Here is a 24,261-nt window from a genome sequence, read left to right on the forward strand (position 1 = left end):
AACATGTAAATAGTTTTTAAGTGTTTTGTTGACCCTCCGAGTGTCAGCTTGTGCCTCGTAGGAAATAAATCATCCTCTGTAGTTAGTTTTCTGTGTTGGTGATTTCCTACGGATTTTGATGCTCTCAAAAAAACAACACAACGTAGGGATGGATCCTGGCCAAACATCTGGTGCCGTGACCAGGACCCACTTGAAAACACTCTCATCGCGAAAATCACCAACGATTCCCGGATGAGATATGTGTGAATATGAAACAGGCCTGCAGTCAATGATTGTTTCATCGGCCATTGTGTACAACGACTACCTTCATGGCAAACGGTCATTGTCTCATGTGAATTCGACGCCATTGCCATAGCGTTTCCTTGCTAATTTTCTGGATGGACTGCGTCCTCCAACTCCGAATCCTGCCGTGAATATTCCAGAATTGTTCAGTTGCGGATCTTGTCATCCAATAGCAGACCTCGCCGTCTTACTATGGGCCTCGCCGTCCAACTGCGCACCTTGCTGCCGAATTTCCGGACCGGGCCGTACATTTGTGGACCTATCTGCGGACCGTGCCGTCCAACTGCAAAGCTCGCCGTCCAATTATGGACCTTGCTGTATGTCTTCCGGACCTCGCCGTCATTTTGTGAGCCCAACATCTGTCTGCGGACCGTGCCGTCCAACTGCTAAGCTCGCCATCCAACTATGGACCTTGCTGTATATCTTCCGGACCTCACCGTCCATTTGTAGACCTTAGCGTCTATCTACGGGCCTTGCCGTCCATCTGCGGACCTTGCCGCCCATTCCCAAGATCTTGCTGCTTTCTATCTCGCCGTCTATTCTTGGTCCTCTACGTTTCTTCGCAGACAGTGCCGACCATCTACGCTTTCATGGTTCAACTGCCGACGGGATTCCAACATTCAACCCTGTGTACCAGCGAGCCCTTGTATCCACCACCATCAAATCATCATTCGGAACGATCCAATGCGTTCCAAATAGATTGATTGATTATACATTCGAAGATGTAAAAGAAGTACTTCCGTCCAGCTTTATTCAAAGTGAAGTATAGAGTGAAGTGCCGCTAGCAGCTCATTTCAATAGTTTAATTAAAAACCTTCGTTTTTGGGGGCCGGTATGTTGAGACTTAATGTATCGGTTCCGGGCTCTGCGCTTTCAAACACTCAATTTGTGCAATCGGAATCCCCTCGGCCGCAATGGTAGCGATACACAACTGAATTGTTTCTTCTACCACTACATACATATAACATGTGAATGATATTTTGTGTTATCGGATAGTTATTTAAGATCAACATGTAAATAGTTTTTAAGTGTTTTGTTGACCCTCTAAGTGTCAGCATGTGCCTCGGAGGAAATAAATCATCCTCTGTAGTTAGTTTTCTGTGTTGGTGATTTCCTACGGATTTTGATGCTCTCGAAAAACAACACAACGTAGGGATGGGTCCTGGCCAAACAAGAAGTAACCCAAATTTTTGAACAAAAATTTCAAAATCCAAATGTGGTTTTGCTAGTGGATTCGGGAATTGAACTAAGAATTTTATTTACATTCGATAACCTGGAAAATGTTGCACTGTCAATCAAATCAGAGTTTTATGAGGCTTGTTTATCTGTATTGGAAAATCGTTGTTAATGTTGTACCTCTTCTGTTTGTCTGTTATCACGTCATGTCAATTGTTATTTTTCTGCCGAGTATAAAAACTGAACTTAAACGCAAAAAAATATATTTGTAACTTACCTCGTTATTTCTCAACACCCTTCAACACTGCCGCATGGTTATTGAACTGTACAGTAATTATTAAAACGATCGTCTTTGAAACTTGAAGTGTAGGCATATGCTATGTCGCCTTTTATAATGCACATTCAATCAACAATATTTGCTTCCATTAGTGTTAAACTTGACCGATTCAATTGAAAACTGAATTCACATTATTAAAAGTAAAAGCTGTACATCGATGCTGTTTATCACTAAGCCCAACCAACCAGTCAGCGCAATCAACTTCCGGGCTCATTATTAAATTTTATTTTCTAGCTAAAACTATATTAACTCTTCTTCGCGTTTCCGTCCTTTTCCTGCGGCAGACAAAAGGAGGGAAGGTGGCATCATTCCTACTATGTACAGCACGACAGAATGGAAGTGACCGGTTGCCAACAACAACTCAGCCATCCCTCGAAGGGTACTCACGATTCCATACCCAACACGCCCAAACGGTTGGAGGAATCTCATTTGCTCAGTTCCAGTTTCACACTTCAGTCCAATCCCGTCTGCCACCAGTAGTAGGATATTGGGTGTGAAATGCGAGAGGTTCGTTCACGCGAAATCAAATCAGGAGGAAAAACTTTTCTCGTCGCTCTTCATTTCAGCTTTAGATCGTTACTTTTTTCGCGCGATTCTTTTTTTTATACATATTTACAGGAAAGATTACGACCTTGGGTTCGTTCGAGTTTCTTCTGTGTATCTCACGGGGTCATTCTTGGGGGGATTCCGGTGGCGCAGACGAGCGAATTGGTCATAAACTAGATTATTATTTACAGATTCCTCATTCGCACGTTCGTTTTTTTTTCTTCGCTCTTGCGCGATTCTTGTTTTATTGTGGCCTTTAGCCGGGATTAACAGTACTAAAGAAAAAGCAGTTCCAGGTTAAATGAGAGAATTTTATAGTACGGCAATCGTGATAGTGTTACGCAAGGGGAATTAAATTTCAATAGAATGCAAACGACAGAGAAGCAACGAGGGACAAAATTTGGATTTTATTTTAACTTAAAAGACTTCCAAGAAAACTATAACAGTTAAAAAAAAGAATATCACATATTGGACACAGTTTTGCTTAAAAAAATATAAGACTATTTATTTAATTTTAGTTATGACACACTCAAAATTAGTTGTCCAAAAAACTTCTATCCTTCAATACGCAATGCAATTAATAATAAATAATAAAACGTACACTCAGGAGGTCAATACTCTCACTCAATCTGAAACTACAATCTAGAATCATCCGGTCCTTTTCCCCCATTTTTTCTTCTCCACCATAGGTCACACTCAAAATTGAGCATATTGGTTTAATTATTTCACAGCGTTCATATCACAAAATGATATAATGGTAAATAACATCGTTATTCTTGATTTTTTGTTTGTTTTACATATCAGTAGAAAAAAACGAAAACATAAACGTAAAGTGATCACCGTCGGGAACAGTACTCCCTCTCGAAGAACAAAGAGATGCGTCTTCGACGGGGGAAAATATTTTGTAGGATTTCTCGTTCTCTACTAACAGCTTCGGAATCGTTTCGTTATTTTAACAATTTCTAATTATTGTTTAAGTCTTGCCTCGTTCCCTAGCGTTGGCGCCCCGACTGGAAGTTGCGCACTTTCGGAGAATGAGCCTCACAGGGCCGTATCACCGACCCTGTGAGATTCCTATAGTCATACGGTGCTTTCCCGTTTTACCATCAAGGGCGTATCGGCGGAAACGTCGTCCTCGGGGAGTCCAATGCAGACGCGAGCCCTCGGTTGAGGCCCACCAAGATGTTGCATAGCTATCGTTGAGGGTGGAGGCGGTACCACTTGCTGACTGCTGGTCACCGAAATGGCCGTCATGTTTCGCACTCCGGCAATGGTTCCCCCGTAGGAAGGCCAATGATGGGCACCAGCAGCAGGACCAACGGAATTTATAATGCCACCGCCCGCTGCACTTGGTGGATGCCTTGGGAGGGTGCACGTGACGTGCGAAGCTGACGTAAATGTATTTGGCACATGACTCATGGACACGTTAGTCACCGAGTTCGCCGGAGGTTGGGGCATACCGTTCCTCAGAGTGCAGTAGCCCAAACTGGCCGTGTGATTGTTGTGCAGAGCCATTGTGGAGCCCATGAAGTTTTGGCTCTGGGCCGTGGTGGTCAGCAGCAATCGACTCGGACTGCTCGTGTCAATTGTGGATATGTGCTGTCGACGTCGAATATACTCCATCTGTGAAAAATGAGAATTAGAAGAGTGGAATGAGAACGCAGAAGTGTAATAGCGTACAGATGGTGGAAAAGAATGTGAACTTTGGGGCTTCGTGCTTATTTTGGAAAGAGTACAGCTTATTTTAAAACCGGTGCTGTGGTGGCAGATAATATTATTACAATTCCATCTTGCCTAACGAACGAGGAATAATCCATCGTAAAAAGATGGTAAAGACAAATTAATGGTTTGAGTATCTAAAAATCCAATGTATTCAGAATCACCTGTACTAACATTTCAGTACTACCGTGTTTAGAACATTTTAATTAATACACAGATAGTGATTTTCATATAAACATACATCATCTTTGGGCTACAAATCTTCATCGAAAAAACTGAAAATTTCAAAGAGCACTATTTTTATGGTAAGGACAATAAGGAACGTTTTTGAATTTTGAACCGCCCTAATGAAGATGCTGTACAATATGAAGTATCTCAATGTGACACAGATGTGTTGTTCCAGAAAATTGATTGAAATCATGTTCAAATTTTCGCATTTCATTGAATATGCACCTAAGTTGTAGTTGGCACGGTGTCTTTGTGGAGCAACATTATTACAAAAAAATAAGTTAGTCTGAAATTTCAAACTAAAAATAATTAGACTTTGCTTTTTTATTTGCGACCAACATAAAAAAAATCGGTCTGGGGGTCCAGAATATTTTTTTTATTTGTGTAAAGTATTTTTGGATATGTGTTGTTGTACCAACGCACATAACGTTGAACGTATAGGGTACGGGACAAACTGCAAGATCAAACTATGGATGGAAATTAAAGTTGTTCTTGGTGTAATTACATAAATGACATATGACATACACATAATCACAAAACTGTCTCAAGCATAATTTTAATTATTTTCCACGAAAACCCTTGAAAATCGTACTCAAATTGGTCATAATGATGTAAGAATTTATTAGGAAATATTTCTAGCATAACTTATGATCTCGAAGATGCATCGAAGTCAAACCTCGAATTTTCAAGAGCACAAATCTAGAGAACCTGGCAACCTTTTGCGTTGAACATTTTATTGATTTGTCGTCACCAGCGAGTGACAAGTGAGTTACCGGTTGTCTGCTTCTCTAAACTTGTGCTTTTGAAAATTCAAGGTTTGGCTTCTATGTATCATCATTTTTCATGCCTTCTACAAAGTTGTTCAACATCTTAAAACGCGTGTTTTTGCTGAACATCGCACCTCTCTATCTCTTAAAGTAAAAGAATTATCAGTCGAATTCGTTTTAATAAGGCTTTTATTATATTTTTTTCGTGTTCTTTTCTCCGTTATTGTCCATTTCTGCATTCGTATATACTCTTCGTCGGGAAAATTTCTAACCGTAAATGATTTTCAATTGGCGGTACCTAACTTCACCACGAGGATGAATTGGCTTTAAATCATGATCAAACATCACGATACCATATTTTGGTTATCCGTGTACAAATGTGCTAAATTGAGAGGGCAAGGTCTACCAGATTGAAATCATAACTTATGTGTTAACATTCGGACAAATGGGGAATCGACGTTAAAATATTCAAATGTACACTATATAATCTTGACGGTTTGAGAAATCAAAATTTAAGTTTAGCAATGACTAGCTGTACACTATAGAACAACGTGTTTTGAAAAGAAGAGTGAAATGCAAATATTTTAACATGCATATGCACGATATAATTAAGTATGTAGAAAATGTAAACTCCTCTTCGATGCTTTTTTTTTTTTTTAAAGACAATTTACACCGTCTTCAGCACATAGGCTGCACAGACTGAACAATCACTAACATTAGGCAACGGACAACACGAAACACCCAGTAGCCCAGCGATGAATTTTTCGTTTGACGAAAAGTTTTCACCGACTGGAGCGGGAATCGAACCCACACCCCGTGGCACAATACGCCTAGACGACTGACGCCGCTAACCGCTTACGTATTATAGAGCAAGAACCTCCCCTGGTCGTTATTTTCGGTTGCCATTCCTAATAATTTTCAGTCAACGCTTGAAAAACAAACTTCCGGTAAGTGGTCCTTTCGAGATGGGCTATTGCTTTCCGGTAAATTGCATTCAGGTTAATGTCGTAGAACCATGTAGAGATAAATTTCATAGTTCTTCAAATTGTGTAAGCTGCAACAAAACTAAAATCTGCCTTTTTTATTATCTAAGCAAAAGCATAAGCATAGATGACCATAACAATCGAAGTTGCACAGCAAATTAATGAATGGGGCTTGGAATTAGCTTACCATTCTTCAATGTCCACAAATCGAGAGCTCAAATTTTAAACGTCAATAACGGCGCCGGCCACGTCCTTACGGTCATCGGGGAAGGGAAGGAATATTAGTGTGACTACCGTTGTTACTAGAGACCGAGATCACCTCTGCATGTCCACGGTTGTCATGGAAAGGATATTGGGCTAGTGGGTAAGGTAGAGATCTGGGAGTCACCAATGTTTGGTGATGTATTCCATGATATAATTACGCCCAGCCGGATTCGTCAAATAATTCTATAATCGCATTGTACGCCAGGCAAGTGTTCATCGCTCGCCCTTCGCAAGAGCAAGCGACGCGATCAATAGATCAAACACAACTAAGCAATCGCGGCACTTTTTCACTACTACGCGAACAAAACACGCGACAGGAGCAAGCGTCAAGGTCGAAATATCAAACACTTCTGAACGATCGCGGCATTTTTTCACTTTAATCGACCGACGCGCGACATGTTTGATCCTGCCCTCATCGCTCGCCCCGCAGGAGCAAACGTTGAGGTCGAAGCATCAAACACTACTCTAAAATCTGCCTCTTTTGTTATCTATTGCATTAGTCAAATCGAAATACCAATATTCTCGACGCATACAACACTGTTTAATCCGAACGTTTCAAGTTATTATGCCTTATTTACGGCTAGCAGTGTTGATTGACTGCTTGGGACTAACAGACACCCTCAGAGTATAAGTGCTGGTGATCTTATATTTTTAGGCGGAGGAATTGATGATGCATTAGAGTAAGGTGGGGCAAAAGTTCGACCTTAGTGGTATAATCATAGTTTCCAGGAAAACAACAGCAGTTAAAACAAAACAAATACCATACAGTGAACCTTCAACATATTGGCTATAATTTTGCTGAACAAACTTGTGTCAAAATATTTACCCATTTTTGGTTATAACAGTTTCAAAATTAATTGTCTTATTCGAACTTTTGCCCCACCGGTGGGGCAAGGGTTCGAATCTACTGTGGGGCAAAAGTTCGCTGGCTAAAACACAAAATATCGATCCTTTTATGATAGGCATACTTTACACCAGCCGTAAACTTAAGTTTGACGAAAAATACACACTAAATTTTCATCAAAAAATTGCCCAAAGCCGGGTTAATTGTAATATACTCAGAAATAGCAGTTTTTCACAAAACTATGTGGACGCGTAAAATTTTAGTGACAATTTTCACACGATCAGACAAATTTAACTAAATTTGAAGGTAACATGTGGATTTTAGGCAATTTGCAAATTTTTCCGTGATTTTATACATGGGTCGAACTTTTGCCCCGCTGATTCGAACTTTTGCCCCACTATGGGCCAAAAATTGTTTTCAAGCATTTATGAAAAACTAATACACCTCAAAGCAACCTTATGATAGGGCTAGAAAAGCCCTTACATAAAATATTGAAAAAGATGTTATCTTCAATTGGTTCCATACAACGAAAGTTTGACCAAAAATTACAATATTCACGTCGAAAAACAAGAAATAGCCTTAACTTTTCCAAATCTCAATCGATTTTTATGATATTTGGATTGAAAGTCTCTTACTTGAATAGCATTCGATCCACCATGACATTTATAAGATTTGTTTTGAATTGAGCTGGAAATCTTAAAATAAAACTCTTACCCCACTCGAACTTTTGCCCCACTTTACTCTAAACTGACTCCCACGGTAGACCGTATATACCACTGCGTCAACGCCAGTTCATGCGGGAAGGGTGAAGAGGTGGGGTAATTTTTATGGCAGAGAGGCTTGCTGGTTTGGTTAGCAGACTGCCTATGTATCAGGCGTAAGGAAAGGCATGCTATATTAATGATGAAAGAATGGAAGCGTAGGGAAACGGTTTATTTCTGTCCGTCTCCGGTTCTAGCAAATGCTATGAACTGTGATAGATATATTAAGAGTGGTAGATAGATGTGAAAGATACAATCACAAAGTACGATGACAGGGACGGCCTGGGATTGAAATCATGACCTTCTGCTTATGAAGCAGAAGCGGTACCCATTAGACCACCAACCCCGACTTTCTGAGATCACCATCAAAAAGCTAGAAAACTGAGTAATATGGGCTATAAAAACTAGGAGAGAAACGGGATTTACCCTATGAAATAAACGATTTTCTAATCATGTTCTACGGTTTTGACGTATATAGCTAGTGAAATCAATTCAAACATCATTTTTTGTGCAACAAAGAAACAAGTTTTCAATCGTTGGTGTTCTTTGCGTCGAATTAAGAGTAAGAGTATAGGCAAATATAATGCGCCTCCATCATAAAAGTTTTTCAGCTGGGGAAGAAGGAGAGATATGTTACTGAACATGTTTGTTTACGTCCAAAATTCATATTTTCAATCCAAAAATTAGGTATTCTTCTTCTTTTTGGTGTTACGTCCCAACTGGGACAGAGCCTGCTTCTCAGCTTAGTGTTCTTATGAGCACTTCCCCAGTTATTAACTAAGAGCTTACTGTGCCAATGACCGTTTTTGCATGCGCATATCGTGTGGCAGGTACGAAGATACTCTATGCCCTGGGAATCGAGAAAATTTCCAACCCGAAAAGATCCTCGACCAGCGGGATTCGAACCAACGACCCTCAGCATGGTCATGCTGAATAGCTGCGCGTTTACCGCTACGGCTATCTGGGCCTTTTAAGTTTAAATTTAACCACTAACAAAGAATCCGGAAGTTTATAACCTATATTACCATGTACCAATTTTTCAGTTTTCTCCCACTTAACGTACATGAACACCGACCGGATCTGTACACTTTCGAAGGAAACAAAGTTTATTATGTTTTTCAGTGATCTCTGATCATCTACAAAATAACTATTCCGAGAAAAAGTGTAAATTGTGTGCTCCATCCTATGCTGCACATGGTGCGTTCTCAACCCAAACCCCTTTTTTGAAGGCTCTTCTACTGGTCACCAGATGTCGAAGTGATCGTTTAGCTTTGAAAATATTTGCCTATTGATTGATTTAAAAGATAAAATCTGGCGGCCATTTTGGATTTTGAATAGTTTAATGAGTTTTTCACCTGTCATTTAACTGCTTAAAACCAAGAAGGTGTCTAATTCTAAGTTTTCAACCTCAAAATTATACTCCTGAGCATTGGCATTACGTCCATTCTCAGCTAGTCAATTTCGCTATTTTTCACATGTATGCTGGGTGGCAGTCAAACGATAGTTTAAGGCTCGGGAAATCAAGGATTTTTCCAGCTCAAATACTTAAGATTTACACTTTAGATTAAAGCACTTTTGGCAATGTTTTACATTAAAACTTCAGAATGCACTACAAGGCTTACTAGTGCCACAACGCACAATCTGTAAACTTCATTCTTTTTTTTATTTTTTTTGTTTAATTTCTTTTTAGTATCATTTTAAACTTTTATTTATTAATTTATTTATTTATTTTGTCAACCGACTTAGACTAGTACATTTTACATATACATATTTTTGTTTCATTTCTTAATACTAAAATTATGAAATTTATAAAAAATATTGAAAAAGAAAGTGTAGTGTAAGTAATGTTCATTTCATTTTGTTTTATTTTATGCGTTGCGATTTCTAATGGATTTGAAGTATGTTTTCATATTTTTCCGAGACATGGTAAAGTCAATAGTTTCGCAATGTTGATTGTAAATGGCCATCATTTGATTTAGTGGCTCATTTTTGGCATAATTTGTTCGATGATGATTTGTCAAGAATAAGTTACGATTTCGTAGTTGCCTAGAAGGAGCGTAGAAATTTAATTTTGATAAGATTTCTGTAGAATCAATACGTTGCGAAACGATATAATTTACAAATGAAACTCTTGCGATTTCACGTCGCTCTTTCAAAGTTTGTATGTCAATAAGCATGCAGCGTGCTTTGTAGGGTGGAAGTGGAAATGATGTCCAACCTAATTTACGAAGAGCATATAGTAGTAATTGCTTTTGTACAGATTCTAACCTTTCTTCGTGTGTGATTAAGAAAGGAAGCCATACAATGCTGCAGTATTCCATGATTGATCTTACATATGCAATATATAGAGTTTTAATTGTGTATGCGTCATGAAAGTTGTAGCAGAAGCGTTTTATGAACCCTAGCATGTTATTAGCCCTGTGAATTATTGTATTGTAGTGGTCTACGAAAGAAAGCTTAGAGTCTAAGATTACTCCTAAGTCCCTTACTCTTTCACATTTTTCCACATTTGGATTTCCTAATGAAATTGAAATTCGTGGTGTTGTTCTTTTTCTGCTAAATGATATTAGGTTGCATTTTTTTTACATTCAGTTCTAATAGGCTTTTTTTGCACCATTTGTAGAATTTTTCTATTTCATTGCGGAATACATTGTTCATTTCTTATTTCTAGGTAGAGCTTCATGTCATCGGCATAAATTAACACTTTGAGTTTATTGAAAATGAAGGAAATATCGTTTACATACATAATAAAAAGAAGAGGTCCCAAATGAGAGCCTTGAGGGACACCCGAAGTGACTTGAATTGGTTTTGATATGTTTCTTTTGAATTTTATTATTTGTTGGCGGTCAGTTAAATACGATTCAAGCCATTTCAGCAGTCTTGGCTCGATTCCATTTTTTTTTTAGTTTGAAAAGTAGCATTGGTATGTCTATGCGATCAAATGCCTTGCTAAAGTCCGTATAAGGAGCTTCTACGTGGTTTCCATTGTCCATTGCATTCAATGAATAGTCAACAAATTGAAGTAAATTTGTTGAGGTCGAGCGACCTTTAAAGAAGCCATGTTGTGTGTCAGTAATTCTATTTTTGATTTAAAGAAATAGTTTTTCGTTGACAATTGACTCGAAAAGTTTTGGAATACAAGACATAATGGCTATACCACGATAATTACGTATGTCAGATTTTCGGCCAGATTTAAAGATAGGCACTGAAAAGGAGCTTTTCCATATTTTTGGGAAGATTCCGGATTCAAGGGATTTATTAAAAAGCCAAAACAATGGCGCTGTAAGTTCTTTTGCTAAATTTTTCATAAATATTGGTGGAATCGTGTCAGGGCCGGGACCTTTTGAAGCGTCCAAATTCATTAGAGCGTCTGAAATTTCCCGCACATTGATTTGATTCACACCAATATCTCTAGAAAATTCCGGGTAAAACGCAAAATAATTGCGATCGCGGTCTTCTTCCGAAAATGTAGTATAGATTTCTTGGAAAAAATTTGCATATAGATTGTCATGAGTTGTCACCCACATATTCATCAAGGTGCATAACGGATGGAAAATTGTCAGATTTAAGTTTTGTTTTTACGTAATTTAAGAAGTTCTTTGGACAGGACTTTATTTCAAGTTCAGTTTTTGAATTATATTCTTCAAAAGCATCACTGATGGCAAGATTCAATTGATTGCAAATGTCCAAATATTTTGCTAGGTTTTCATATTTCTGGTGTTTCTTATAAATTTTGTGTGCCTTTTGCTTCCGATTTTTCAGATTTTTTATGTGGTTGTTATACCATATTGGATTTTTTGTACTGAGATTTCGCCGTATTTTTTTGGAAGGAATTTCTTGTTTTATGATTTCTAGTACAATTTCATTGAATATGTATGCAGCAGTTTCGACACTTCCTTCATTTCTGATTATTTCTTGCCAATTAACACTATTTAATCTACATTTAATTTTTTCATAGTCTGCTGATTTGTAATCAAAGGCTTCCTCGTATTCATAGTCGTTGGGTCTTGCATTCTTATGGATGAATAGGGAATATTTGATTGCTGTGTGAAACGCTTCATTTTTCCATAATGGATTCACTGACTCAGTTACACAGAAATCTTCGTAAATGTTTGTCAATAAGAAATCCAACTAACAGTTTTGTCTGTTATTAATATGATTAATTTGATTTAGTTCTAAATTTGCGGTTCTATCGAAAATAAACTGCAATGTTTCATTGTCCCCAACGACTGGGAGTAAACATTAAATTAATTTCTTATATCTAGGTGTTCTGTGTTAGTAGACAACACCCAAGTAACAATTCCATAGCAATTTGGCATTCATGTGGATTTATGAATGCTTTATGACAGTTACGTGAATGCTATGATAGCTAGAGGCGACATTTAGCGTTGCTAGAAGATGATATTTTGTAAATCAGCTCTTAGTTGTTTTCAAAACCTTTCAGAGACAAACTATAAAGTTAAAATTGTATGGCTACAAAACCAGCTTTATTGCAGCATATTTAAACTGCATATGGTGGCTGCATGACACTTATTTGTGACGGCTATCATAAAAGATTGATATAATATACCTTGATGCCATAAAAGCTGCTTTTAAACTGATTGACTTGCACTTGAATCTTGATAACTTACCTTATTTATACCTCTTAAATCAGTATTTGGGCTCTTCAGATGCATTGCGAACACTTATTCCTGACGAAAAAACTACAAACTAATGTCCATTTTCATTGTTTCTGCGTATATTCTTCATAATAACATACCCAAACTGCGAAATTTGTTGAATGCTTGCCATTGGTTGCCATGAAAAGCGAAAAAAAAGCTGCATAATCTTCAATCAGCATTTGTTATGGCAATTTTACATCCACAAATGCGGAATCATAACAATGTGCCCTTATTTGTGTATTTATGATAACAAAACAGCATTTGTCGATGACAATCAATCAATTATGGTTCCGCCATACTAATTTCACTCCGGTTGCCACAATTTCACTTTTTCAAATCACATTATCTCCATGAATTCGCGTATTTAATGCTATGGTGTGATGATTAAACTGACTGAATATAGTTTAGAGCACAATTACTGCCCAATCCAACCAAGAAATGTTGAATATGTTTTATTCTTCACCTGCGGTTTATATTAGCAAATGCTTAATGACTCTAAATACACCACTTTCAAATGGGGTACCCGCAATTCCACTTATTTTTATCACATTTCACAGTAAATCTCACCCGGCACAAAATATTTGAGCACTATATCCAAACAAAACACTTTAAAATATAAATCACTACGAAATTAATTATCACAGACGAGTTTTCAATCTTATTTTATTTTGTTTACGTTGTAATAAATCCGGCAAAATCGACGTTATGATAATATTATATTCAAGATGATGCAACATTCATCTAGAACAGGTAGTTACCATAAATGCTAATTTGCTTTATTCTTGTGACATAATTATACACTTCATAGCCTCTTTCAGAGTAGGCCAACTAGACACGTTCTAATCTATTAGAGGTTTTGGAGGATGCGATGAAGGCAACATTGCCTTGACCGTGGTTTTATGGCCGTTTATTTATGGCACCCTGGAAGTAATTCGTAAAACTAAAATTGTTACTTGGGCACTGTCATCCTAATTTGGTAAAACAAATTTATGATTTTTTTAACTTTTTGTTAACAACATATTTCATTTCATTGGCCGTAGCAGTTCAGATTTTTTTACAGGTGAGTTATTTTCACCTGCTTATAAGAGAAAAAAATAGAACGTTTTTAATATACTTAACCTAACTTAACCTAAACATATAACGCATTAATCGTGGCAATAGAAGACTGTGACGATTTTTGCCTGAAATTATTAATTATTTTACTTGACATTTGTTTCAATGTTTCAACATTGGATATTCTATGTTACTCATTGGTACTATACCAGGGAGGAAGCTTCAGAATCATTTTCAAAATTTTATTTTGAATTCTCTGCAGAGCATTCTTCCTGGTATAACAACAGCTAGTCTTTATTAGTACAGCATACAACATGGCTGGCCTGAAAATTTATTTGAATATCAAAAGCTTGTTCTTAAGACAAAGTTTTGATTTTCTACTAATAAGGGGATAGAGACATTTTACATATTTGTTACATTTAGCTTGAAAGCCCTCAATGTGATTTTTGAAAGTTATATTCTTATCTAGCATGAGCCCTAGATACTTAACTTCATCTGACCAATTTATTGGAACCTCTCATCGTGACAACATGTCTACTTGAAGGTTCCAAATAAAGAGCTTTTCGTTTATGTGGGAGTATTATTAGTTGAGTTTTGGAAGCATTAGGAGAAAACTTCCATTTTTGTTAGTATGAAGAAAAAATATCCAAACTTTTTGCAATCGACAACAGATGACACGCAGGCTTCGTCCTTTGGCGGAGAGGCCTGTGTCATCCGCAAACAATGATTTTTGACATCCCTGAGGTAACTCAGGTAAGTCAGATGTAAAAATATTGTATAATATTGGTCCCAAAATGCTGCCATGAGGAACACCAGCTCTTACAGGAAGTTTTTCAGACCTGGAGTTCTGATAATTAACCTGAAGTGTACGATTTGACAGATAACTTTGAATTATTCTAACAATGTATGTTGGAAAATTAAAGTTTTTTAATTTGACGATCAAACCTTCATGCCAAACACTGTCGAATGCTTTCTTTAAGGTAGTGACCAGTAGAATAGCCTTCAGATTTGTTGGAATATAAACTTCATTCAATGAACAAGAATGCATATCGTTAACACAATTGATTGAAAAATTGATTCAGGCGGATTTCATGCATTGAAATATTTATTTCATAGGGTTGGTGTACCAGTTATGGACATAGTGGTTCCCTATTTTGCCATATGTGATAACTTTAATGTCTTCAAATTTTGAAAAGTTTTGTGTGTTGCAGTAGTTAGATTTAAGTTATATCTTGATGTTAAAACATTCAAAAAGATTTAAAATGTGAATGTTATCAAAATGTCATATATGGCCAAATAGGGAACCACTACGGCGATAACTGGTACCTTTTCCCTTTTTCTAAACTCTTATCTTAAGCTGAGAAGCAGGCTCTGCTCCGGAACGTTAAAGAAGAAGAAGAAAATACGTAACCTGCTTTGATTGATAGCCTCGAAATTCAATATGTTGAGTGCTAACAAGCTGAAAAAATCATTCTACTACTTAAAATCAAGATGGCGTCAAAGTTCAAGATGGCCAGATTTTTTCACTTAAATAGTGCGAGACCCACAACATATTAAACGAAATAACGAAGTTTCTGTTAATCAGTTAAGCAAAACAAATGCAAAAGTAAAGAGTATTAGTAAGACACTTCATGTTAAAGCTGTTTTCATTGGAATCAAGTGCATTTTAGGCTTTTTATACGAATATTAAAAATTGACACAATTTTTGCATTTTCGAAACGCTTACAAACAATCTGTTCTACGATCACTATTTGATGTAGTTTTGAATAGTTGGCCACTGATCTTTGACAGCCTAGTTATCATAGAACTTGAATACGGTCTCAAATCTCTTAGCGAATAGCATTTTCAGAAACTGGAACCATTTTTGTAATCTAAGTCATAAATTTCCATACAACGTTAAACGCCTAGAGGTATGCAATGCCCTACAAATGTTCGTTATTCATTCAATTTTGTTCGATTCATACTCCATTATCAAAGTTACCCCAAAACAGAAAACCAACTTTCGATTATATGAAAAATTATATATCCATTCAAAATAAATCTTTTGGAAAACTATCAACTGCAATCGATAGCTAGGATGCCAGTACTTGTTTTAAAAATATCAATTATTATTCTTTGAAACAACATGCATAAATATTCAAGTTTTCTTCGAAAAAACTATCAAAGTCTCCCCGTTTTACGGTATTTATAATATTGAAATATACAAAAACAACATATTGATTGGGTGCTCCTATCAAAAGATAAAACTGATCTAGATCAGTTTTAACTTATCTAGGTCAAATCTGAGGTAATTCAAATTGAATGAAAATTATTTCAAAATAATTTGTAGAAGACACCAAACCTCTAGGATTAATATCTAAAGTACTAGATGTTTTTGCCGACGAAAGCAGGGACCAGTGTGCGACGTAAAAAAACCTTTATTAGTTTTTTTTTTCAAACAAAACAATATACTACATTATGATTCGTAAGATCATGAAACGTCAAAAACCACGAAGACTTGAGTCGTTTCTTGAAATAACGCTTTTTTTGCGGTGTGTTTCGGAACACAGAAAAGTGCACTAAGGGGCGTTTCCATCCAAAATGGTGGCCAAAAATGTTTATTTTTTCCGTTATTTTTAATAGTATTCTAGTAAGTTTGGCATTACATTAGTCGTATTTATATATTTTTCCACATCCGGAAGGTGTTACTAGTATTTAACACAGTAATGAGCTACGCATTTCAGAACAATATACTTGAACGTTTATTATTAATGTAAGGGGCTGTTCAAATGCAAATAAAAACTATAACAAGGTCGCTATGCATAATAGAAGAGGTGGATGTGGAACCCTTCCCCCCCTTCTGGCCAAGATTTGACCCTAGCCGATTTTTAAACTATGTTGTATAAGAGTATTGATTTATCAATCAGGTATTTAGGTGAAGAACTGTTTGTTTACCAAAACTCAGACCACCTCCCCCCACCCCCTACACAAATTTATCTGCCCGCCCTCCAGGAAATATTTTTTTCCGGACAAATAGAACATTCAGACTAGTTGAAAGGATTATTTTTGATATGTTTCCATTATTTTTATTGAACACAGATCAACATATTTAAAAAAGTTGATGATTAGAGTATTTTTTATACTGCATGGTTTAATGTACCACAAAATAAAAAAAAAATCATTTAAAAATTTTCATAATATTTTTTTTAACAAATTTCTCTAAATACTAAATCAAATTTTACAAGCAATTCTAATCCTTTTGCACATTTTCATCAAGAGCAAAATCATCATCTAGTTCTTCAACATCATCCATTAAGGGGGCAGGATACGTCATTGATCTCGGCATTTACAAAAGCAGATTTTAAGTTCAAAAACGAGAAAATTTACAGTGAACACATTTTCATTGATTAATGTTCAGCTTAGAACAGAAACCATTGAACGTTAATTCGTCTAGTTGCCTTCGGTGTTCAAATTTTCAGAGTTTTCAAGATCTTCGAATACTAAAAGTGATTCTTTTACCTCGATTTATTTAAATTATCAATTCCACTTGTTTCTAAAAGAGCCTTTTCTATAGTGTCAACATCACCAACAAACATTTCATCGGATTTCCTTCGCTTACTTCTATCACTAAGGGCCGATTTCTTCACCTTCGCTTAAGCCATAAACCAGGTTTACCCATACGATTAAACCAGGTTTAGGGCCTAAGCGGTGGTGAAGAAACCGCTTATAAGATCACCAAATTGTTTTTGTGAACGTCAACGTCCAATTGACGATGAAGGTACTGTGCAAAAATGATGTTTTATGTACTTCAACGTTTAAATAGTCGTTCTTCTTTGGGAAGATCAATATTATAGTTTTGCTTGATGTATTCAAATACTTTTGTAGCATTGACTTTTTGAGATTTATTTGGATCGAAAAGAAACACGATGCTCCTATGTTCCATATTATCACAATATTCGCTTCTGATTTTTTTTAATCGAAGTGTTAATAACTACTGCACAATATACACGTTGTAAGCGTTGGAACCGAAAACAAATTCATGATTTGCAAATATTGACCTCGTCTTTTATATAAAGGTAGGTAACATCGATAGTAGTTTTTAGGAAAATAAATACACCTGAACAGAAAATTTCCTTAAGGTAGTGGTATTTCTTTTTTCGTTGGTAAATATGTATAAAAACTATCGTGAAATCATTGAAAACTTTTTAGAAAAGTTTCTACAATAAATTATAATTTTACGGTCTGTTTAATCCATTTTTAACCAAAAATAATAATTAATTATGTAACACTTTTAAGACTAAATTTGTCATTTAACAGTTCCTCATTTCAAACAGTACAAAGGGATTCCGTTTTTGGCAACAAAGTCGAAATTTTCAGTTGCCTGGCTGGCAGTTGTTGGGCTGGCTGATCGGTCAGTATGAATGCCTAAGAAAAGAGATAGGTCTCTAGTTGAGATGCTGATAAAGATTATAGGCCTCATGAAACGTTGCGAATGCATCTCTAAGTGAATAAGCATGTACGGGAGCCCTTAGTAGTAGGTGAGATTTGAAGGGAATATCGATGAAAATGAAGATCTGGAATGTAATCGGTGTGGAGTTGATATGTTATTCAAATGACTTAAGTAACAGACCCTAAAATATTTACAAAAATTACCAATTTTAGTGATATTCAAAAATGTTGCCAAAAACGGATCCATTTTGTTGCCAAAATTGGGGGTGCCAAAAATGAAGTATGCCAAACACGGAATCCCACTGTATTTAATGTGTACGATTTTTTTGTTTAAGCTCGCATAATCGATAATGATAATTAACAAAAAAAATGCCATTTTTTCGACCTTGTGCCAAAATGACGCTCAACCGCAGCTATCCGCAGCTGGATTCTCGTTCCGAAGATAGTAAAGACCCCAAACTACACAATGGTGGTGGTCTCTTGAGACTGATCGGCCAAGCTCGTTAGATCTAGTCCAACTTAGGCAAGAAAAAAACAGTTTCTTCAATAATTGCCCATTTTTACTAATTTTATTTAACCGTGTGACCTCAGCAACATACCCATTCTAAATTCAGACAATAGCCTTTCCAACGGTGAATTCAACTTCAAAATTGAACCGCTATTTGCTAAGAAAGCTGCATTCATTTCGAATGCATTTTTTTCCAAAACTGTCACAGTTTTCCTAAGTCTGATGTTTGTGGCGCAATGAATTTTCATCACAAAGGGCTTAAATTTTGGGAATCAATGTTTGAACTATCAGGCTATCAAATGGTATACAAGACACGTCATTTTCCAAGTCAATTTTCTGATTTTTGGCTACCACTTTCCCCATAGGGCAGTGGCCGCACTACATACAAATGCTGGCCAAAATACATTTCCAACTCAAAACATTCAAAAATGCTAATTTTTTGACATAACATAATTTTTCAAAGCAATTTTATGGAAATAGTCACTGAAACAAACAATAAATACTTCCGGTATATATGACAGAATTGATATAAACATACATTTGAATCGTGCTCGTTGTAGTCGATTGATATCGCCGATGTGTTTGAAGAAAGCAGCAGTTGTAATGTACAAAACATATTGTATTCACTGTTCTTTCGGAACTTTAAGTAATGTTCCACAAAAGATGTAGAGCTTTAATTCTCCTTTTGCAAGAAAAAATCGTATTCTATCATTATTGATGGAGTAAAATGTATTAAAATGTAATTAAATGGTTAGCAACAGAACACGAAATCGTTTGTGATTTCAATGAGGCTTAAGGTGATTATAGAACGAAGCCACACCTCAAATTTTTAAGAGCACAAGACTTGAGAACGAAACAGGGCTCCACGTTGAAAATTTATCCCATTGGTCACCACCAGCAAGCAAGCAATTTGATTGATTTTCAACGCGAACTGTTCTCTGATTCTCCAGTCTTGTGCACTTGAAAATTCAAAGTTTGGCTTCGTTTTATAATCACCTTAACATTATACTGTAACCCATAGTCCAATTGGTTAAAAAAAATCCAGCTCTACTTTGTCAGTGTAACCATACTTATACTTGACTTTAAAGAGTATCACAGATAGTTACTGCGCTGGTAACGTTTAACCAGCCCTGGTTCGATCTCCACTTGATTTTTTCGTATATGACTTACGTTACGATTTCTTCTGATCGTATACTTTTATGAGAAAAATTGATGAAATCAATTTTTAGAATACATTCGTAAATAACGTTGCACGAAATCATCACAATCGGATTGATGTCTCTATATGAGCTCCACTTTAGTGCACTTATCCCAGAAAAATTATCCATAAGTGAATGAAAAATTATGTGATGAATGTAATCTACTTTAAAGACACGTTAATGCACGGTTTTTTAAATTAATATTAAGTGTAATGTGGCGCAGAATTACGTCCTTTGTGTAATAAATTTACGTTATTTTATTTGCTTATTATTATTTAATAAAAAATAAATAATAATAGGCAAATATTACTAAAATATTATTTAATATTTAATATTTCACACATCTATAACGTAAATTTACACGATGTTTTTTCTAAGTGTGTACTTTACCCAACTCACCTGATCGTCAGAATCAATCGTGTCGGGTATAACATCTGGGTTCTTTTCGTCACTCTCGTTGCCGTCGTACTCCTTGCTTGCTACGCTTTTGTCACTTGGCCCCGGCGACGAGGTTCTCACCGTAGTGCTCTGGGCGGTTTCTTTATTTCGTCTGCTGCTTGCTCCGCAGGGAAATTTCAGAGCCAAAACTATGGCACAGCTCCCAATCAGAACGGCAGCACCGAGACCAATGGCAATCGACATGGTCGGTGTCAATGGCAGGGGTGATTTGGGTCGTTCTGCTAATTGGACGATATAAATAGAATGCATTTGAAATATCGATTCCCTCAGATTTATTTCGCAAAGATCTCTATATTTACCTTTGTCGGAGTTCATCTGCTTTTCCGGCAGTCTCTGGGTAGCTGCACTCATCACGTATGGTTCGGACTTGCCCTTAGAGTTAAAGGCAAACACTGCCAGCTGGTATATAGCATTGGGATGAAGGTTTGGCACCGTAAACCTCGGAACAGGCGAGGTGTTGTTGAAACGAACTTCCAGAGTGTGAGTGTCCCGAAGCTCAAGAAAGAACGATTGTGCCAAACCTCCATTGAATCCCTCGAAGCACCTCACATTCAATGACGTCATGGAGACATTGGCCAAAGTACAGTTGTGTACCTGATCCGGTCGACCTGCAAAGATAAAGCAACCAGATGGTTTGAATTGTCGTCGAGTTGTTTACTTTTAACCCCGCCTCCCCAATTAAATCCCCATCTTCCCAGCGATATCCTGCACAGACAACATAATAATTCTAGCTAACCTTCCCTGCAGCAAACCGTATACACGAAAAGCACCGGCAGAGTATTGCGGATAAAGGGGTGGAGGATGTGCTTCTGGTGTGTCTTCATTTGTTCAACGGATAAGAATATTGCTCAAACACCCTCAAGCTCTGGATTCATACAATCCATTTGTGCAAGTCGAAAGAACCGTCCCAGATACAATTATTCCCTTTAGAGTTCTAATTTTTCTGTTGTCAGCTTTACTCTTTTGTACGGCCAGCGTGTTATTCCAGACTTTTGACCTTTATTTCTTGCAAGCAAAGTACTGCCGTCGATAGACATACCAGAGCAAATATGTTGGATGAATAAGTTTGCAAGTTTTAACAGTGTTGGCATTTGTTAATCATGTTTGTTATTTTTTGATAATCCAAGTGATGCGTAACACTTAGAACTACTTTTCCATATATGCACATATCATCCAGCATTGATATCACTATCATGCTTATTTGGTAAAGCCTTCCCGATTTTGACAACACCCGCTCATCTCTATCCCTAATTTTGGCAACCATTTCTTCTCGATTCTGGCAACACATTGAAGAATATTTTCTATTGATTATTAAGTACTGAATTCTTACATTATGAAATGAAACAAAATGAAAATAAATCAATATGAAAATGGTGGTGAACATTGAAAGCAAAGAAAAACGTAATGTGAGATGCAATCATATATTATTGTTACATAGTTTGATAGGCTTCATAAATCAGTGGAATAGGATGGCGATGTACAATGAAAGCGAGTATAACATACAAACATAATTTATTATACTGTGTTAATCGTGATAGTTTTCGTAGTTTTTGTGCTTGTAAGAGTTTAACCATGACAATCGGATTGTGTGATCAAAGAATCGAACTTCTCTGAAAAGCCAGAAATCAGAAATCAGGCACTCATTTGGCACTCCCCGCATCAAAACAACGGCCCACCGTATATGAGATTGAACATTGTGACTGCATTGCTGTTCTGTCAAACGGTCAAGACTACGGTGGCGCTATCTATGCATATCATAGCGGCCGTTTTGTTTGTTTTAATGATCCATTATTTTATGAACATTAACCCTTAAAAGGCGTGGACGACTTTGTTTCACGTTTTTTTCACAAGGATTTGGACACCGATGGCCAATCTGGATACATGGCCGGAAATTTAGTGTACACCCCCTGTTCCACGAGTGATTGTTGATAAAATTTCAATATATTTCGAATGTATTTATGAGACCGTATATAAATATGGTATGTATGAAGTCTAGCAATTGCATGTGGATATTTTTTGAACCACAATATTCACTGTAGCATTTGACATGTTCAGATATAGGAGGCAGGAACTTTCATAACGCATTTTTTTTCAAATTCCGAATTTCAATACTGGAGCTACTGAACGAAACCTAAAATGGTAACTATAATTCCAGATCGATTCAAATTTACCTACAACAGTGAAACAGTGAATTTCTTAAGTTTCGAATAATGATAATTTTCTAATGGTAAAACTTAACTTTTTCAAACATAAAATGGGGTTCTTAAACTAGACGTAAAATGGTTACAAGTATTCAATATAAACAAATTTGCTTCCAATGGTCACCTTGTGTCGAGTAAATCTGGTTTCTTTGGAAAACAAAATAAGATTTGGGTCGGTTCTACAACATCACATAATGTGAGTTCTGGCCTCGGATATTTGAACAAATCAAATTATCAAGTATTTATTCTGACAAAAAAAATGGACTACATGCGATTGCTAGACTTCATACATTCTATATTCATATACGTTGACATTAATACATTCCAAATATTTCGAAATTTTACCAAGAATCACTCTTGGAATGTTACCGTTTTTCTGGTACGGCTCTCTTAGCCCTCGAGGATCGGACACCGAAGCCCAGATGGGGAACCGGTCAAAACCCCAGACTGCTGGTCTGACCAACGGCAGTCAGCGAGGCGAGCTCAAAAGGCCTTTTTTGGGATCCTCAAGACTTAGGGTCGTTAGAGGAGATAGTGGGGAGGTTTTTGGACCTTGTTAGCATAAAAATTAGGGTTGGTTTTAAAGTTTTATATTGACTCACGGTATACGTTGCCTCTTCATTACAGCGAGGAAACCAACAACGGTAGAGGCCGTGGAATGTGGGCAACGGAGGGTGCCCCGATAGCGTACACAGCGGGATGGTGATGGACGGCAGACCGAGGCGGTAGTCTTGAATTGTTGGGGGTAGGGTGGACGACGTGGCGAGGCGACCGGCCTGAGTAGATGGGTGGCAGATGAACGACGTGGGAAGGCGGTATGCCTTAACAGACTCCCAGGATGTGCGATGGCGGGAACCCGGCGGTCGACCTATGGAGGTGACGGTCGCAGATAACGAAAGCGGTTTAGCGGCGAAGCTTCGGGTGTAATGCCGTGGGCGAAGTAGGTTCCGTTGCTATGCACTGAACAATGCGGGCCACGCGGTGTAGATGAATGCTGTGGCTCCGACGAACTGAAATGGCGGGCAAGGCTTCTTCTACTAGAGCCCAAGGTTCTTCTAAAATGGACCTGAACCAGAATGTCCACTCGACAAATCGGGGCTCGGTTGGGAAAGTCGACTATCTGGCGACTTGGGTTCTTCGCGGTTAATGGTAACCACCGCAGACTTCACTTGCTCACACTTCGTATGCCCGTCGATGTGGCTCGTTCTGTGGTCTTGATTAAACTGCACGATCGCGCCAAAATATCTCCTACAAACCCTCATGTCCGACCCGGTTCGATTTTCGTTCGTTCCGTTCTCCCCACATCCGTTCTCTTGTCACTGTCATTGCGCCACCCAGCCACCTGTTGGAGATTTCGTGGAAGCTACCCACTGGTTGGTAGCACCTCCCGGAGTAATAGGTGTCTAAAACATTCCCCCACTTTGCATAATCCAACAAGGTGGCGAAATCGCATTTGGGTAACTATTCTCTCAACATGTTGAGCTGTAGAAACTGTAACAATTTCATGGTTATAGGAATAGGAGATGTACGCTACATTTCTGGCCATGTACACGGATTGACCACCGGTGTCCAAATTCTTGTGGATATGAAGGTGCAACTAATCTCCTTCACAAAACCGTTAAAATTTTGAGAATTGGTCTATTAAGTCAATAGATATGATTAAAAACGTGAGACAAAGTCGTCCACGTCTTTTAATGGTTAATCCAATCCAGACATCTCACGAACATTAATCAGCTAACCCATAACATATGTTAGGAATCTATTGATGAGCGATTTATACTAGATATGCATTTCAGTAAGAATTAGAGAATTTTTACGCATAACTCTAGCATCTAGATGCAAGTT

General features: G+C 37.3%; 1 protein-coding gene across 2 annotated transcripts in view; it reads right to left on the bottom strand.

Annotated features, from left to right (window-relative positions):
• Window positions 1-211: 211 nt before the first annotated feature.
• Window positions 212-24,261, bottom strand: part of LOC5574581 (protein turtle) — a 756,452-nt gene continuing 732,402 nt past the window's right edge. The window contains exons 12-14 of one of the 2 annotated variants that reach the window (XM_021853722.1): window positions 20,515-20,823; window positions 20,156-20,433; window positions 212-3,964 (exon numbers count right to left, since the gene is read on the bottom strand). In XM_021853722.1, coding sequence (XP_021709414.1) covers window positions 3,422-3,964; window positions 20,156-20,433; window positions 20,515-20,823 — 1,130 coding nt within the window. In that variant the 3' untranslated portion in view covers window positions 212-3,421. Of the gene's footprint in view, window positions 3,965-20,155; window positions 20,437-20,514; window positions 20,824-24,261 lie in introns of both variants that reach the window. The other variant, XM_021853716.1, reaches the window with a different exon arrangement.

This window comes from Aedes aegypti, chromosome 1 (genome assembly GCF_002204515.2).
Source record: "Aedes aegypti strain LVP_AGWG chromosome 1, AaegL5.0 Primary Assembly, whole genome shotgun sequence".
NCBI lineage: Eukaryota > Metazoa > Arthropoda > Insecta > Diptera > Culicidae > Aedes > Aedes aegypti.